This window comes from Acyrthosiphon pisum, chromosome A1 (assembly GCF_005508785.2).
Source record: "Acyrthosiphon pisum isolate AL4f chromosome A1, pea_aphid_22Mar2018_4r6ur, whole genome shotgun sequence".
Lineage (NCBI taxonomy): Eukaryota > Metazoa > Arthropoda > Insecta > Hemiptera > Aphididae > Acyrthosiphon > Acyrthosiphon pisum.
In genome coordinates, this window is record NC_042494.1 from 90,229,403 (window position 1) to 90,245,981 (window position 16,579).

Here is a 16,579-nt window from a genome sequence, read left to right on the forward strand (position 1 = left end):
CCACAAAATTACTTGCCAAATTTTCGCAATTTTGACATATTTCGTATAAATTTAAACTTTAAGCACTTATAAAAAAAAAATTGTGACTAACGATTTTGGATTTTTTTTATCACTGTGAGAACAACTTATAAGAAACTTTGTATTAAATTTTCAAAGTTTTCTATCCAACCAAAAATTTTTTATCGTTATTTTAAAAAAAAATACTTAGAAAAATTGAAAATTTCATTTGTCTATAAATAGCTCAAAAAATGTCGAAACACTTTGAAAATTTAACCCTGTATAGACAACGCTAATATAAACATCTGTTGCAAATTTCAAGTGCTTACAATAATTATTTTTTGAGTTACAGTAAAATTAAGTTTTCGTTTTTGTCAAAAATTGGTTTTGCGTAAAAATTCGCGTTTTTCCGTTATTTTTTTTAAGGTTTTTCCTGCCGCTTTTGAAAAGTATTTGGAAATTTTCACTTTTGACCCCCCAAAGTACCAACTAGATTCACTTTCCTTTCAGAAAAGGTACAACTTTTGAAAATCGAAGCATTTTTACTGCTCCAAAAGTTGTCGTCAGACACACATCATTGTAAAATCAATACATTCATCACTTCGTTCAGAATCTAATATTATTGATGTGACGTTTAAAATACATAGTTAATTTTTTTTAAATCCCGTATTTTTAATTTTGAAATCACCTCACTTATATATGTTACTATTACTATGTTTTGATTTTGAATGCCACTTATTACATAATTGCTTTCTTAATCTAGTTTTAAATAATAATATTTCTTATTTCTACCTAATTTAATTAATACATATACCAAATGAAACATACCTACCTATATATTAAAATTATTGACTAAATTTATTTTAGTTATTTTGTTGCAATTTAAATGTATGTCAGACACATACTTACATAGCACACGTATGTTAATCAGAACATTTAAACAATCTTGTGTTGTTAGATTTTATATTAAATTTATATAAGCATCTATATTATCAAACTTAATGTTAGGGATATTATCTTCTGTGTTTTTATGTTTTTTTTTACGATATTTTAATTTTTATGCAAATTATTATGAGTGTAATATATTATAATTTGAAAATGCTCATCATTATATCCATCGCAGAAATGTTGAAATATCGTAAAAAATTTAAAAAACCTTTATCCACAGATAATGTTCTTCACTTAATGTTTGATAATAGGCCAGTTTACTACAATACTAAGGTTAAATGGTTAAAACTAACAACAAAAGATTGATTCTGCTGAGCGAGAGGGAAAACAAATAGTGCGGCCGTGGACCGAGTAAATCGTAGAGACTCATTCCGTATGTTATTTACTAGTTTACTAAATATTATAAAGCACTAAAAACTGTGAAATTATCAAAATATTTATACTATTTTTAAGCTATTTACCTTTTATACCGTTATATTGTACGTCGGAATTGACTTATAAAGTATATTATGTAGGTAATGTATTTCAGTTTACTAATACAAATTATATTCCAACCTTCTAAATTAAGAAAATATTTAGTACTATAATGACTTTAATATATAAATTTAATTTAAGATAAACTAAGATCCGGTCGTTATATACGTTCGTTCTAGCCTTTCCATACAACAATTAACCGGACCAGGTCATGAGGTATAAGTATATTATGTATTTCAGTATATTTTGTCATATTAATACGTACAGTCTGGAATACCAGTTTTTACAAATATATACCTGTATAAAACACTTATAGATCCACCCGTGTCCTAAGCTCAGTTATTTATCATTGAATTAAAATATTTAACACATCCATTACTATATTGTGATTTGTTACCTACCCAATGACAAGGTACACTGGAAACATAATATACCGGCATACGATAAAAGCGAGTTCCTGGCCGGTTCTTCTTAAAATAATTTTACAATTATCTACTAAATTGAATTGTAGTTATAAGTTCGAATAGAAATAATAAATACTTGTGAAAGTACGAATAACATTTAGTTAAAATAAAATATGAATACATACATAAAAGATATGTATTATTTTACGTGCCTGTAAGAGAGGTGAAAGGTATATCTATATAATTTTAAATAAAACTGTTGTTGTTTAATTTAACAAAATTCCAATTTTTATTCTTAATATTTAATTTTATTTACATAATATTAATATTAATTTCGTTAACTACCTACTTAAAACTATGAGTACCTATATGAAACGTGTTTATTTTTTTAGGATGAACTGATGGATTTGGGTGATAAGTTAATGGTTATATAATATATATTATGATCTATCTTATACAATAATATGACTGATCAAAAAGTACTTACAAGTTATTTTCCGAAATCGTGCACACGTTTGCATTTGACTGTGAAAGAGCCAAGAAGAACACAACGCCAACTACGATTGATAGAATCCTAAAATTATACCAATTGACAGTGTTAATTTAACGATATTTAATCATATAATTTATACATATTATAAAATACTCGTATGCGTGTACGAAAATATTAATAATTTTATAATATTGTAACTAGAACATAACGGTACGAATGTATAAAAATGTAAAAAAAAATACGAATGTGCAAAGTATACTCTTTGCTCCAAGTTCGTGAACTTACGTCTTATTCATCTTGTGTATCGACGACGATGTCCTAAAGTCACAATACACATCTGGGGACCTCGACGAGTGCTTTTTATACCAGAAAGATAGGTGTAAATTTTCCGGTTGCTTTCATATATGATGCGTGTTTTCCAACCCAACGGTCTGTACCCTATTCGTTATGTTACCTATTTATTTTCAAACCCTTATCCGGGTTAAACCAAATCACTTCCACACACAGGACCAACTTAACCCTACACTATATCGTGGTGAATATTTTTCGAATCATTGCGCTCAGAGATAGCAACAATGTTAGGTGTAATGTATATTATTACCCTGCTGCACTGATCCATAATATTATTATATGTGTAGGAGTACTAAATACGCTTGAATGGGCATTGAATCCGATTAATTTTTCGAACATATTATGCCATAAAGTTTGATATAAAAAAATATATTTTATGATCTTCTAGTACCATGTGTAATCACATAATGCGGAATATTGACGATACACGATCTATCACCTATATAGAAACCGGTAGATAAAGGTGAATTTTGCAACTTAGATAGACAATATAATATTATATAAATGTACAACTCGTTAATTTCATAATTTAAAATTTATTATTTTCCACTTATTTGTAAGTAATTTTATAGTGATTTATACACCTATTATTTTTTTAATGCCACATCATCATAGGTACTAAGGTTAATATTGAAATATTATGTTACATGACAATATGATATATTGAGTGTTATTATTTATTTAACTACCTATATCCAAAGGTTAATATATATTATCTTTTGATTACTTTTTTATATTTTAAGTTTGAGTTTTAAAATATAACTTTAGCTTTTATAAAAGTCGACCTAATAACTATAGGTACTTAATTTATTGTATTATAGATGTTTGTTTTATTGCTTGTAATTTTTTTTCTGACTATAAATAATATAAAAACTGAAATTAAAAATATTTATATGCATATCTACCTAAACAAAAAACTATAACTTATTAATACATTTATCTAATTTTCTCAACTGCAATCCGGCAGTTAATATTAATCCTAAATTCCAAAACATCTTTGATTTCTAATTCATCATGATATGACGCTAAACCAGAATCATCTGGCAACAAGTGCATTACTGGCCTAATAAAATTTGTTCCTTACTTCCTTAGACAAATATTTCCAGACGGCCAAACGAGGAATCGTAAGTTCTTACACGAGAGTAGCAAGTAAACAATTACATACGCTAATTCAGCGGAGTACTAGCGGGGGGAGGGCTATGTTACCCTCCCCCCAATAAGTAAAACATTTTATTACACGGTTGTATACCATATCATATTTGGGTTTTTCAAGATTCAATTAATAGGTACTTAATCATTATCTTTATGAACTGAATCATTATAAAATCATTAAAATCCTATAGGTAATAGGTAAAGTACCAAAGTACCTACGTCCTACGTATATATAAATTATTAATATTGTTCAGGTTTTGTAGGTTTTTCTTGCCACACAGCCCCATAGACTATTAATAAAACCTTTAACAATCATCATTTCTGACAGAAAAAAATAGAAAATATATTCATCATCCAAAAATAAAAAATCCATCAACAATATTAAGTTTAATTTTTGTTTTCAGGGGGATCAATGTTGTCTCTTCAACAAAAAAATACTTAACCACTATTAACATTTTATTTAGGAGTCATGCAGGTAAATTTTTCCCTCCCCTAAAAAACAACTTAAATTATTCAAATGAAGGTTACTAAGCTATGCTCTTGTATAAAAACAAAACATTACATTTTTTAGAAAAAAATGATATTAAAATATAAAGAGCTGTTATTGAACAATTTTTCTATCCATGTCCCACTAAAATTTAAACTCTTATTTAAGAGGTTCAGTGCCAGTTTTTCAAATGTTCCGCAATTATCTATACAATTTGAAAATTCAATTTTATATTTTAGTGGCCACCTCCATCATAATACTTTTCCATTAATCTACTACCCGATATCTATTTAGGGGGATAGGGACGATAGGGTATATTATATCGAAAAAAATTACTTCACGAGAATAATTTTTAGATGACCTTGTAGAATTGTCGGAACTATTGTTTTATCTGAAATAAGAAGACTTCCTACAGGCCACATCGAACTCCGATTTATAGGTAATTTATAAAAAAAAAAGGTGGGCAAGTGGATGTCGCTCTACTGTACAGTAGGTTACAAGTGGGTCACTGTAGTGGATGGTGTCAAATTTGAATTCAATATCATTGTATAAGCATAACGATTCTGAGCAAAAATGGTCAATCAGCCTATGATATTACTAAGTATATTTGATGATATTATTGCGAATAAAGTCATTTATATATTTACCTATTTACGTGGACCTTTGTTTTAAATTTTCAAGTATTTTTACTCAACAAATAAAGTTTTATTGACATTCATAGAAAAAAAACTAATAAAATTGGAAACTGAAAATGTCCCTAAACAGTTCAAAATAAATCAAAATATTTTGAAAATTTTTTCATGTATTTACAATAATTTGTTTTAGAGTTATACCAAAAGCCAAAATCGATTTTGTCAAAAACCGATTTTGCGTACAAATGCCCGTTTTTCCTTAATTTTTCACGGCGCTTTTGAAAATTACTGAGAATCTTAAATTTTGACCTCCCCAATCCACCAACAATATTCACTTTCCCATCGAGCAAGATACTGAAGTTGAAAATCGAAGCATTATTTCAACTACTTATCGTGTAAACAGACACAAAAAAAAATAAAAAAAATAAAATAATACACATTGTAAAATCAATACATTCATTGTAAGTTCCACTCAGAATCTAAAACGCTTATATCTGTATTATTTTTGAAGACATATAAAATTTGAGATTAAAACATTGAAAAACGGAGTTCGATGCGGCCTGTAGAATATTACTTTCTATTAGATAAACTATAAAGAAATATATCAAATTTGACTGATTCGTAGGAACAGGATCATTATTCCTGTGGAATGTATTTTTGTGTACATTGGCACTGGCCGCCCTCAGTTTAATTACACATCTGTTGGTACATTACTGATGGGTGCAATGGCCAATCAACAATGTGCATACCTATCCTAAATATGGGTAAGAAATAAGATAATGCTTTCAGTGTCAATTCTGATCGACATTTGTTTGTATAAACTTTATTATAGTTTAGTCAAATAGGAATAGGTACTCGTATAGGCAGAATGTGAAAAAAATAACAAGTTAATATTGAGTACCATATAGTTCACGAAAATCTATAATATTTACATAGGTATAGTGATGATAAAAATTAAGTAGGTACACAATCAATTATAAAGTATTATAATGTACCTATAGACAATTTATGAGTTTAAAAAAAATTGTAACAGAACAAATCTAATGGCAAGAGAAAAAAAAAACAACACGAACATAATATGAAAATTTAACATAAAACATTGGTATCATATGATCTATTAGTAATATTGGTATCTAATATCTATTAATAATAAAAATTAGGTCCTTATATTACATAGAATATTGAGTACACATCACACATGCCTATAAATTAGGTATGAAAATAAACTTAATTTTTGGAACAAATTAAATTGGAAATGCCACAAAAGTAAATTAGACAATATAGCACTTTTTTTTAAAATCACTAAGGAACTACACATGTCACATCATAGTAAGTTATATAAATATACAAACACTGTAAATAAAATATGATTATTTCTTATAGTAGTTAAATGAAAATGTACATGCACATATTTATATATACTTGTAGTTTTCTTTCGTCTATAAACTACTAGCACAACATTTTCAAGTTTTAAATAAAAACTAACAATAAGTTATACAGAAGACACCAATTAAATACACATAATATACACATTTTTGACCAATCATATCTTAATCAAACGTGACCCACAAGAAGATGTGTAAAATTTTTTTTGATTTCACACATTACGGTCATTTAAACATGGTATGTACTATCAATAAACAATTAAGGTTTTAATATATTTTACTTGTGAATAAATACAAAATACAACATGAAAATAAAAACAATACAAATTATTTATTCATTAACTTTTAGCTAACAGCAATCCTGAAGTAGTAAACAATCATAATATTACAGCTAATAGTAAGAGTAAATATTTTATATTGTTTAGAGTTACTTTCAAAAAGAAAATTATGTATTCATTGGTAAGAAAAAATAAAATACAATGCCTCAAATAATTAATGAAACTTTTTTTTTATAATATTTGATTATTAATAAAAATAAAAAGCAATATCATTTTTAAATTTGAACACAATTTTTTTAATATAAAATAAATGAATAAATATTTCATATCATTATGTCAAACAATTAGTTTTCAAAGTTAGGTTATAATATAATAATGTGTATATTTTAGTGATATACATAAAATATATTATATAGAATATGTCAGAAAATATACATTAAATAGTATAATATAATTTCAATAGACATTTTGTCTTGGAATGGTTACAAACATATTACAATAAAAAAGATATACAAGTTATACTAAAATCATTACATTATTTTTCTAGAAGTTTATATAATTACAAAAAATTGTCTGTCTAATATGATTCTTAGCAATACTATTTGTTTAAAATCTGATTATACTGAAGAACAAAAGTTTAGTCTCTGAATTAAACATAAAATACACTTAAATACAATTTATAATACACATTAAAATAAAATAAATAATAAACATTTAAATAAACTATAGTTTTGTACGATTTATGTTTTCACTATATACATAATATAAATTGACTTAAATTAATATATTGGAACATAATTTTCTAGTTACTTAGATACATACTGGATTTATACATTTGTTGTACAATATATATTTTTTTTATAAATAATTGAATGTGGAAAATCAATAATAAATAATAAGAAAACAGTTATTTTAAAACAATATTTTATGGTCACAATGGAAATCGAGAGTTTTTAGCTTGGTAAATTAATTTCCCCAATTAATAGCAAAAATTTGTATGTACAGATTTATATTATCCAATATTGTTTTACAAAAATTGTAATAAAGGAAAATTATGAGATAATAATTGAAATATTAATAAAATTACCAAAACATTAGTTCAAAAAGCCATTATTAAACATACATAATATATTTAAAAAATAATGCTTTTTTAGTTTTCAAAAACAAAAATTCACAAAAACTAAAAATTATAACGGCTTCAGTGCATAATGGAGAATTTTGTGGCAATAATAAGTTAGTTGAAATGGTAAAAACTTACAAACTATTCATGTATTTTTACATGAGCATCATAGTTATATTTGCGCATAAATATTTTTCCACATATGTCACAACTATACGATGCTTTTTTAACGTAATTGTGCACCAGCATGTGTAGATCAAGGTTACTTTTGCTCAAAAACGACTTATTACACAGTGAACAGGTGAATGGTTTATCCCCTGTATAAGAAACATTCATCTCATGTGTTCTTTTGTGGACAACAAGATATGAATTTAATTTAAAAGTTCGGCCACAAACATCACATGAATGCAGTGTTCCGTTTTCATGTCCTGATACATGTTCCTTCAGTTTTGACTTGTTTGAAAATTTTTTTGTGCAAATGTGGCATGTATATGATATACGACGCCCAGCATTTTGTTTTTTGTGAGCTGCTATGTGGCTGACAATTTGAGTTCGAAGTTTATACACTTTGCCACAAAGTGAACATTCAAAACGATTATCTGCGCCACAGTGTATGGCTATATGTTTTTCTAGTCGAGTGGCTTGTTCAAATGTTTTATTACATATGGCACAACGATGGACTTTATGTTCAGTGTGCATTCGCATGTGTTGTTTTAATTGTAAAGGTGTTTTCACTTTGTACAGGCAAAGCTGACAAACCATCCATTCAGACTGACCATTTGACTGTGGAATATCTGTATCTTCTGGGGTATCTTCATCACAATTAGGGAAACTGGAGTCTTTGCACTGATTTTTATGTGTTTCAGAGCAGGAAGAAGAACAAGAACTGGTACAAGAACTACTTGATTCGCCATCAGAATCAGACGACGAAGAAGAAGAAGAACCAGAGTTATTTAAATCATCAGCAGGAGGACTTTCAGCAGTCACATCACCCATCATAACACTGAAAACATTTAAAATAATTTAACTAACAATATAAAAACTGAAAACATTTATTAAATATTTTTGACTAGCTAATTTTATTATAAATAAAATTGATATTACATACATATACTGCGTGTTTGCTAAAATTGGGTACACTCTATAACTCAGGTACCTACATTACTCGGCACCCTAAAAATATTTAAAATGTTGACTGTAGGAGATTGATGATTCAATAGACTAGTTTCATGTCCCGCAAACAGAATTCAAAAATATTATCTACGGTATTGAGTAATACGGGTAATTAATAGTGTACCCTATTTTCACGGATACAGCATAATAATATATTAAAGTAATTTTGGAATTTAAAAGAAGAATGAGAATAAAATAAAATTTCTATAGCAATCATCACATTTTATAAAATATTAAATTTAGATGACTATATAATTCTATTTATAAAAAAATATACAATATATATACAAAAATGGGCTATTACACTGTTTGCTAGAATTTATGATATGCCTGCATCTTAAATTGCGCTAGTTAATAATAATTAATATGTAATCATGTCTACATAACCCTTTTAAGGTAATTTCTCATTGGATTTGATGTAAAAAATCTACTCTTCCTATTTAATAACGCCCTCAAGGTAGCACTAAACATATATAGGCTTTTAGTTAAATTTGAAATTGACTACAGTTCCTTTGAAAGTTCTTTGTAGATAGAATAGGTACTATAGATGTTTTATTTTAGAATGTTAAGTTTAATAAACTTCAAAAACTTCATTGGTAGCTTATATAAATTTGCTTGGTAGTTATTGAATTATAAAATTATATTGAAGTACAAAAAAAATACCTATTGGTATATAAATATAATTCTCCAAGTATTATAGGAAATTATTTTAAAAAAATACATGGTATCAATTAATGCAATAACTTACAATGGCTACTATTGTTTTAAGATGAACAATGATTAAAGCGAGTATAGTGAGAATGTAATAACTTCAAGTCTGTTAACATCAAAACAATATTTAATACATAAAATATAAAAATGAAGATATTAAGTACTAGGTATTTCAGAAAAGAGTCCAGTGGAATGATAAGGGAATGATTTTAGCTCTACAGCATAATCAAGAATTACAATTTAGCAAACATTTATCCAACATATTTATGGATAGGTAGCTTATAACTAGGTAAATACAAGGTTATTGTAAGAACCTATAAAATATATAATATTTAATTAAATTCACTTACTCCAAAGCTCAAATGTGTATAGGTAACTGGTTTAATTTATTACGTGTAAAACTTAACTAATCACTTACAATTATGAATTTATATATATATATATAAAATTACGGTACTGGTATAGTAAACAAAGCATTAATTACGTTTGGAATAAATTTAATACAATATACAATAATTATTATTATTATATTTTGTTGTAAGTAAGTTGAATAAAATAAAAATATAATATATAATATTGTTGTTGATATGGGCGAGTCGTCAAAGTTGGGAACGTATCCGTTTCGTTTGTTTATCTCTGCACGATTGGTTGCGTGATAAACGCGGCGAGGCGGTGTGCGAATGCCGTGATCCTTAAATTAATTAATAATTATAGTAAAAAATCAACATTTTAAAATTCGTCATAGCGCCGTCAGTCCATTGTTTAAACAGCAACAATGTTTTGAATTTTAAATAAACACTCAACACATTTAAATATTATTATCAGATTTTTAATATGGCCCTTTTAAGTTGTATTCATGTACTACCAAAGTACTAAGTAGAAAAGTAGTAGCAATGTTTGTCTGCCACAATAATGTAGATGATATCTGATCGACCCACCACACACCGAACATCGCATTAAAGCAATAATAATATAGTATTTTTTATTATTGTTGTCGGTGTTAGATAGAAAATAGGTACAATAATATTTAAATATAATAAATAAATCGTGATAAAAGACGTGTTTTTTTTTTTTATTAGTACTGTTGTTTGGGTGTGTGTGGTGTGTGCGCTAGAAGTTCGTTGCTACCTTCATACAAGTGCCCACCGCCCACGCCGCCGAGAGCCGCAGGCGGTAGGGCGAAGATCAACACCGTGAACAGTGAACACGACCGTCTGCAGCCTGCTGCAGCAGCTGTCTGGTGATCCGACCGCGTATCACTATATTATTATCAGAAACGGAAGAAGAGTTCCGACGAAAGTGAGAACCGTTTTCGCGTACGTCTACAATAACCGACGTCTGTAGTGATAATAGTCCACACGACCACTTCCCGTTTTCCACAAGGCCTTTCAGTAATTCAGTCGGGTATTCGGTCTGAACGTCTTTTTCTGCAAACCTTTTATGGACGACCGTGAGCAGATCGCAGCCAGTTTTTTGAGAGAACGATTCCTCAGTGTAATCTCAAAACTCGAAGGCAAGTACTTTTTCATTTTTATCATGATCCACTTAGGTATCGTTCATTGCTTTTACAGTGTTTGGTATATTTATTACACATGATGGAAATAAGTTATTTCTATCCGCGGTATGTTATATAATAAAAACAAATGGTTAAATCATTTTTTATAATACCTAGTTAAATTGTAGTCTGTAGAACTTGAAGTTATTGACATATATACCCTAGTAGATTATTATTTATTACATATAATAATATAATTTTCCAGCATGGATTGTTATATCTACCTACATATTGGATTTTAAATTATTCAATGCTGCTAAATATGTATTTTAGTAGTATTTAATAAACATTTAATGAAGGTTTTTGATCTTCATAGTTCCTTAGAGCTTAGGGCATTCTGCTTGGAAAAGTTCTTAAATACAGAATACTCAACAGTCAATTCAACTTCTATTGTAAATATAAATTTTATACTTGTACCTAAATAAATAACTAGTGTTATATTTTCATGATATCTATTGACATAATATTGTCTAGACTAATGTGTATGTTATCTAGCTATGATTATTTAACAACTAGGTTATTGTTATAAATAATAACTACATTATTTACTCTTTATATATAAATATAATTATATATTAGGATATTACATAGGTATTTCATCCTTTTTTTTTTATCAAAGGTAGATTGCTTCTCCATGACATGTTGTGAATTTGTCAGTGGTGTAAGCACTAAGCAATCACTAAAAATAATACCTACCTACTTCCATTTTTTGTTAATTAAAGATTCAATTAGGTAGGTCTTCTATAAAGAAGCTTTCTTGACAAGTTGACTCACAGCTCCTTTCCATAGGCGCAAATAGGGGGGGGCTTTAGGGGCTAATCCCCAAAAAATGTCCATAGCCCTCCCAAACATTTCCTACATTTTGTTTTAAGCTTATTCAATATTATCAAAGTAAGGCCATATTAGCCCTATTAGCCCCCCCAAATCTCAAACGCTATTTGCGCCTATGCTCCTTTCACAATACAAGTAGCATTAAATATTAAAACATATTATATTATAAGTACTCGCATATATATTATACAATATTGTAATAGTTTATTGAAAAAAAAATAATAAATATAAAAGATAAAACAACATAATATAATCATAATATTATTATTATTTATTGTCGGGACTCCATATCGTGTACACATTTTAAAAGTTACATCAGTGCGCTTACACCCCACCACCACTTTTCGAACATAAAAACTATGATACCTAAATAGTAAATAGTCAATACAATATCCACACTTAAAATTAGGAAAGGGAATCCAAATCACTTTCACAGTACATGCTTGCTCACATCATTTTTTTTCATTGTCCAAGGTGGCTCTGCATATGTTATGTGAGGTCCTGACATCCAGTGTAACTGAACGTTGTACATTAACTGTATCTATTAACATCCCGAAAGTAGAGTATGAAATCAACAATTTTATTTTTAGAACAACAATTTAATAATAATACAGATGTACCTATTATTAATAAAAGTTGTTTACTTATATTTAAACATTATTTAAATATTTGATTAGTTTATTAGAGCTCTTTTTATGTGTTTAAATGTAATTAAATGTTGATTTAAAAAAAACCTATTAGAGTAAATCTACCAAGTAAAGCACTTATATGCCACTGAGCTTTAATAAAATAACCTACGGGTCTTAAGTCATAAGTAAAATAGATTATAAGTTATAACTAATTTGTACCTAGGTATGGTTACGTTAGTTAATATTGATTTATTTAGATAAATATTTGTTTCATTTTAATGAAAGTTTGGAACATATCATATCAACTTAAAGTTTTTGTACAAATTCAATAGTATTAATATATGTTATTTTATAATGTTTTAGGTAAACCTTGCACTGCCATCTTATATGATAACTCTAAAGTGAAAGCTACATTTGTTGCAACTACTGGAGCCTACAACCATATTGCTGTTGAAGATTTACATACTCCAATAGGAACTGTTTCAAGTGCTCTGATCAGAACAAAAGATATTCAAAGTCTTGAAATAGATATTGGTAAAAATAATTTATAAATATTTTTTATAATTATTGTTTAAAAAAAATATATGTATTCTTATATTTTTTCAGATATTGAAAATGTCTGATTTGGAATTGTTTGTCTCTATTGGCCTTTCTGAAGCAAAAGCTAAAGAAACTTTAAAAAATAAAAATTTGACTTCCAACTTAAAAAAAGTCATTGATGAATTTCCAAAAACAGATCAACCTTTAACTAATTATGGTACTTTATTGTACCACCTAGCTTCCAAGTTAAAAAGCCAAGACTTTAAGTATGTAAGTCTCATTGACTCATATATATTTGAACACAAATTGGATACAACCCAAAGAATTGATTGTAGTTTGGAGTATTTACGCTCATTAATATCTGAAAATATAGATTTACTTGAGTTGGATAAAGCATGTGGGGTTGGCATTGTTATTACTTTAGACAAAATAAAGCAAACAGTTGAAGAAATTATATCTCAAAACAAGAATGAATTAATAGAAAAAAGATATAAGTTTAACACTGGTGGTTTAATGCAAGAAGTCAGAAAACAACTGGTGTGGGCTGATGGAAAAGCAATAAAAAATGTAGTTGACAGTCAAATTTTGGATATTTTAGGTGCTAAAACTGAAGCTGATTTAGCACCTGTTCAAAAGCAGAAAAAAGTGAAAGAAATAAAACCTATAGAAAAGAAGCCTCTTGTTTATGAACCACTGTCCATTGAAGAGTTAATGAGTAAAGTGGACTTTCATAAGCCTGGAGAAAATTTTAAAACTGATGGTTATGTTGTAACAATGAATACAGAAAAATTATTATCACAACATTTAAAAGAAACTGGTGGCAAAGTTATTACTAGATTCCCTCCTGAACCTAATGGAATTTTACACATCGGTCATGCCAAGGCTATCAATATAAATTTTGGATTTGCTAAAGCTTCTAATGGAGAATGTATTCTCAGGTAAAGACTTAAAAATTATATTACTAATAAAGTGTTTAACTCAAGTTTTATGTACTTCTAGGTATGATGATACAAATCCAGAAAAAGAAGAAGAAAAATATTTTACAGGTATCAAAGAAATGGTCGAATGGTTAGGATATAAACCTCACAGAATCACCCATTCCTCAGATTATTTTGATCAACTCTACAATTGGGCTATTGCTTTAACAAAAAAAGGATTGGCTTATGTCTGCCATCAAAAACAACAAGACATGCAAGGATTTAATCCACCACCTTCCCCATGGCGTAACCGTCCAGTAGAGGAAAATCTATCTTTACTTAATGATATGAAAAATGGAATTTTCGACGAAGGAGAAGCTACATTGAGAATAAAAGTCACTCTTGAAGAAGGCAAACAAGATCCAGTTGCTTATCGTATCAAATTTTTGCCACACCATCGTACTAAAGACAAATGGTGTATATATCCTACGTATGATTATACCCATTGTCTTTGTGATTCTATTGAAAATATCACACATTCTCTTTGCACTAAAGAATTTCAAAATCGAAGATCTACTTATTATTGGCTGTGCAATTCCCTCGATCTTTATTGCCCTGTACAATGGGAATATGGTAGACTGAATATGAACTATACGGTTGTATCAAAAAGAAAAATTAGTAAATTAATTGAAAATAAAATTGTTAATGATTGGGACGACCCTAGGTTGTTTACATTATCTGCATTGCGGCGTAGGGGCTTTCCTGCAAAATCTATAAACTCATTTTGTGCTCGTATGGGTGTAACTGGAGCTCAAGCTATTGTTGAGCCACAAATGCTCGAATCTGAAGTTCAAGATTACCTGAATCTTACAGCATCTAGAACTATGGTTGCACTGGAACCTTTGAAAATAATAATTACCAACTTTGATGAATTAAATAAGCCATGTTCATTAAGTGTTCCTGATTTTCCTAGTGATCCAGACAAAGGTTGGCACGATGTCAAGTTCTCATCAGTGTTGTACATTGAATCCAGTGATTTTAGTCAAAATGCGGATAAAGATTATCGCCGCCTAACTATTGACCAAACTGTTGGTTTGAGATATGCAGGAATTGTGATCAAAGTGATAAAGGTGATAACTGATGGTACAAAAATAGAAGAAATTCATGTTCAAGCAACAGACGTTAAAACTGCACCAAAACCAAAAGCATTTATACATTGGGTTTCAAATCCTCACGAAATTGAAGTCAGATTGTATGATCGATTATTTATGCATAAAAATCCAGAAGACACTAATCAAGTGCCAAATGGTTATCTTAGTGATATTAATTCAGATTCATTGAAAATAGTCAATGCTTATGCTGATGAACACATATTAAAATCACCGGTGTTAAAGAATTATCAGTTCGAAAGATTAGGGTATTTTTGTGTGGATTTGGATTCTAATGATACTAAATTAGTGTTTAATAGAACAATTACATTAAAAGATAGTTCATCAAAATAAAGATTTTATTGTAAAAAATACATATTTATGTTCGATTATTTATGTTATGTTTAAATATTCAATAAAACTGAAGTATTAATAATGACTTGATGGACAACTCTTAAATAAAAAAAATTATTTACAAATTGTTTCTACAGTGAATGTCAATACTCGGTAGAGTAGACCCAAAAAAGAATTCCTATATATTACAAAGTTTTTTAAGTTTTTTTTTTAAATAATGAAAAAAATTTGAATTCAAAATCTATATAAAAAAAAAAAGACCATTAAATGATACATTTTTATAGATTTTAACATTTTATATAATTTATTTGAGATAGCTTGGAGGATGCCTTATAGTAGCTTGGTAAGCTACAAGAATATCGCCAAAGTAAAAATATTAAATACATATAACGATAGATACATCATCATAGCCATACCCTATAACCCATTCTGTAACAAAAAAATCTCAAAAATATAAACACAGTTATTCTATTATCAAATTTGAACGAAATTACATTAGTTATTTTATTGTAATTTTATAATATTAATTCAACTTACTGGCGTCGTATTAATAATAAGTAATAACAATATAAATATAATATAAAATATCCTCCTAACAAACCATCTCAACTCAGAATCGTTTTTCGTATACAATGATATTATACAGGGTGTCCCGTGAGGATTTACTCATTGCGATATCTCCTGAAATAATAGAGATATCGTAATTCTGTTTTCTTATTAAGACTCACAGAGGTAAGCACTACAAATAACTAATTTTTTATTTTTTTTTTATGTTTTGGTAAAAAAGTTAAAAAAATATTGGAGATTGCCATTTTGTAGAGTTAATTTTTCTGAAAATATTGACGTTTCAACATTTTAATTTCATTAATTTCCTGATTTTTAATAATTTTTTTAATTAAAAAGTAAAACGGCAAAAAACCGGTTTTTGTCCGGGCGGCGAGTCCCCCTCTACGGCTAATAGGTAAATCCTCACGGGACACTGTATTATCATTGAATTCAA

General features: G+C 28.1%; 4 protein-coding genes across 8 annotated transcripts in view; 2 read left to right on the forward strand and 2 right to left on the reverse strand.

Moving 5' to 3' along the window:
• LOC100161501 (uncharacterized) overlaps positions 1 to 2,651 on the reverse strand; it is a 6,020-nt gene extending 3,369 nt beyond the window's left edge. Inside the window, exons 1-2 of the mRNA NM_001162646.2 lie at positions 2,602 to 2,651; positions 2,311 to 2,397 (exon numbers count right to left, since the gene is read on the reverse strand). Of these exons, the coding sequence (NP_001156118.1) occupies positions 2,311 to 2,397; positions 2,602 to 2,612 (98 nt within the window). The 5' untranslated portion in view covers positions 2,613 to 2,651. The remainder of the gene's footprint in view (positions 1 to 2,310; positions 2,398 to 2,601) is intronic.
• Positions 1 to 3,321, forward strand: part of LOC100575499 (uncharacterized) — a 20,421-nt gene extending 17,100 nt beyond the window's left edge. For 2 of the 3 annotated variants that reach the window (XR_001680112.2, XR_003838859.1), the window contains one exon: positions 2,216 to 3,321. The gene's annotated coding sequence lies outside the window, so the exon portion shown is untranslated. Of the gene's footprint in view, positions 1 to 1,196; positions 1,319 to 2,215 lie in introns of all 3 variants that reach the window. The other variant, XR_003838860.1, reaches the window with a different exon arrangement.
• Positions 3,322 to 7,732: 4,411 nt separating this feature from the next.
• On the reverse strand, positions 7,733 to 10,309 carry LOC100168991 (zinc finger protein 616-like). Of its 2 annotated transcripts, XM_008188684.2 has the most exons (3): positions 9,956 to 10,309; positions 9,643 to 9,711; positions 7,733 to 8,724 (listed from the first exon to the last, which is right to left on the reverse strand). In XM_008188684.2, the coding sequence occupies exon 3, from the start codon at positions 8,718 to 8,720 to the stop codon at positions 7,863 to 7,865; it is 858 nt and encodes a 285-aa protein (XP_008186906.1). In that variant the 5' UTR covers positions 8,721 to 8,724; positions 9,643 to 9,711; positions 9,956 to 10,309; the 3' UTR covers positions 7,733 to 7,862. The 2 variants fall into 2 exon arrangements, with proteins under 2 accessions (XP_008186906.1, NP_001232957.1); NM_001246028.2 differs by lacking the exon at positions 9,643 to 9,711 and having other exon boundaries at positions 9,956 to 10,170.
• A 501-nt stretch (positions 10,310 to 10,810) lies between these two features.
• LOC103310425 (probable glutamine--tRNA ligase) lies at positions 10,811 to 15,704 on the forward strand. Of its 2 annotated transcripts, none has more exons than XM_008188686.3 (4): positions 10,811 to 11,118; positions 12,984 to 13,150; positions 13,227 to 14,098; positions 14,160 to 15,704. In XM_008188686.3, exons 1-4 carry the CDS (start codon positions 11,046 to 11,048, stop codon positions 15,577 to 15,579), a joined length of 2,532 nt encoding a protein of 843 aa, XP_008186908.1. In that variant the 5' UTR covers positions 10,811 to 11,045; the 3' UTR covers positions 15,580 to 15,704. The 2 variants fall into 2 exon arrangements, with proteins under 2 accessions (XP_008186908.1, XP_008186909.1); XM_008188687.3 differs by having other exon boundaries at positions 10,813 to 11,118; positions 12,984 to 13,154.
• Positions 15,705 to 16,579: the final 875 nt, after the last annotated feature.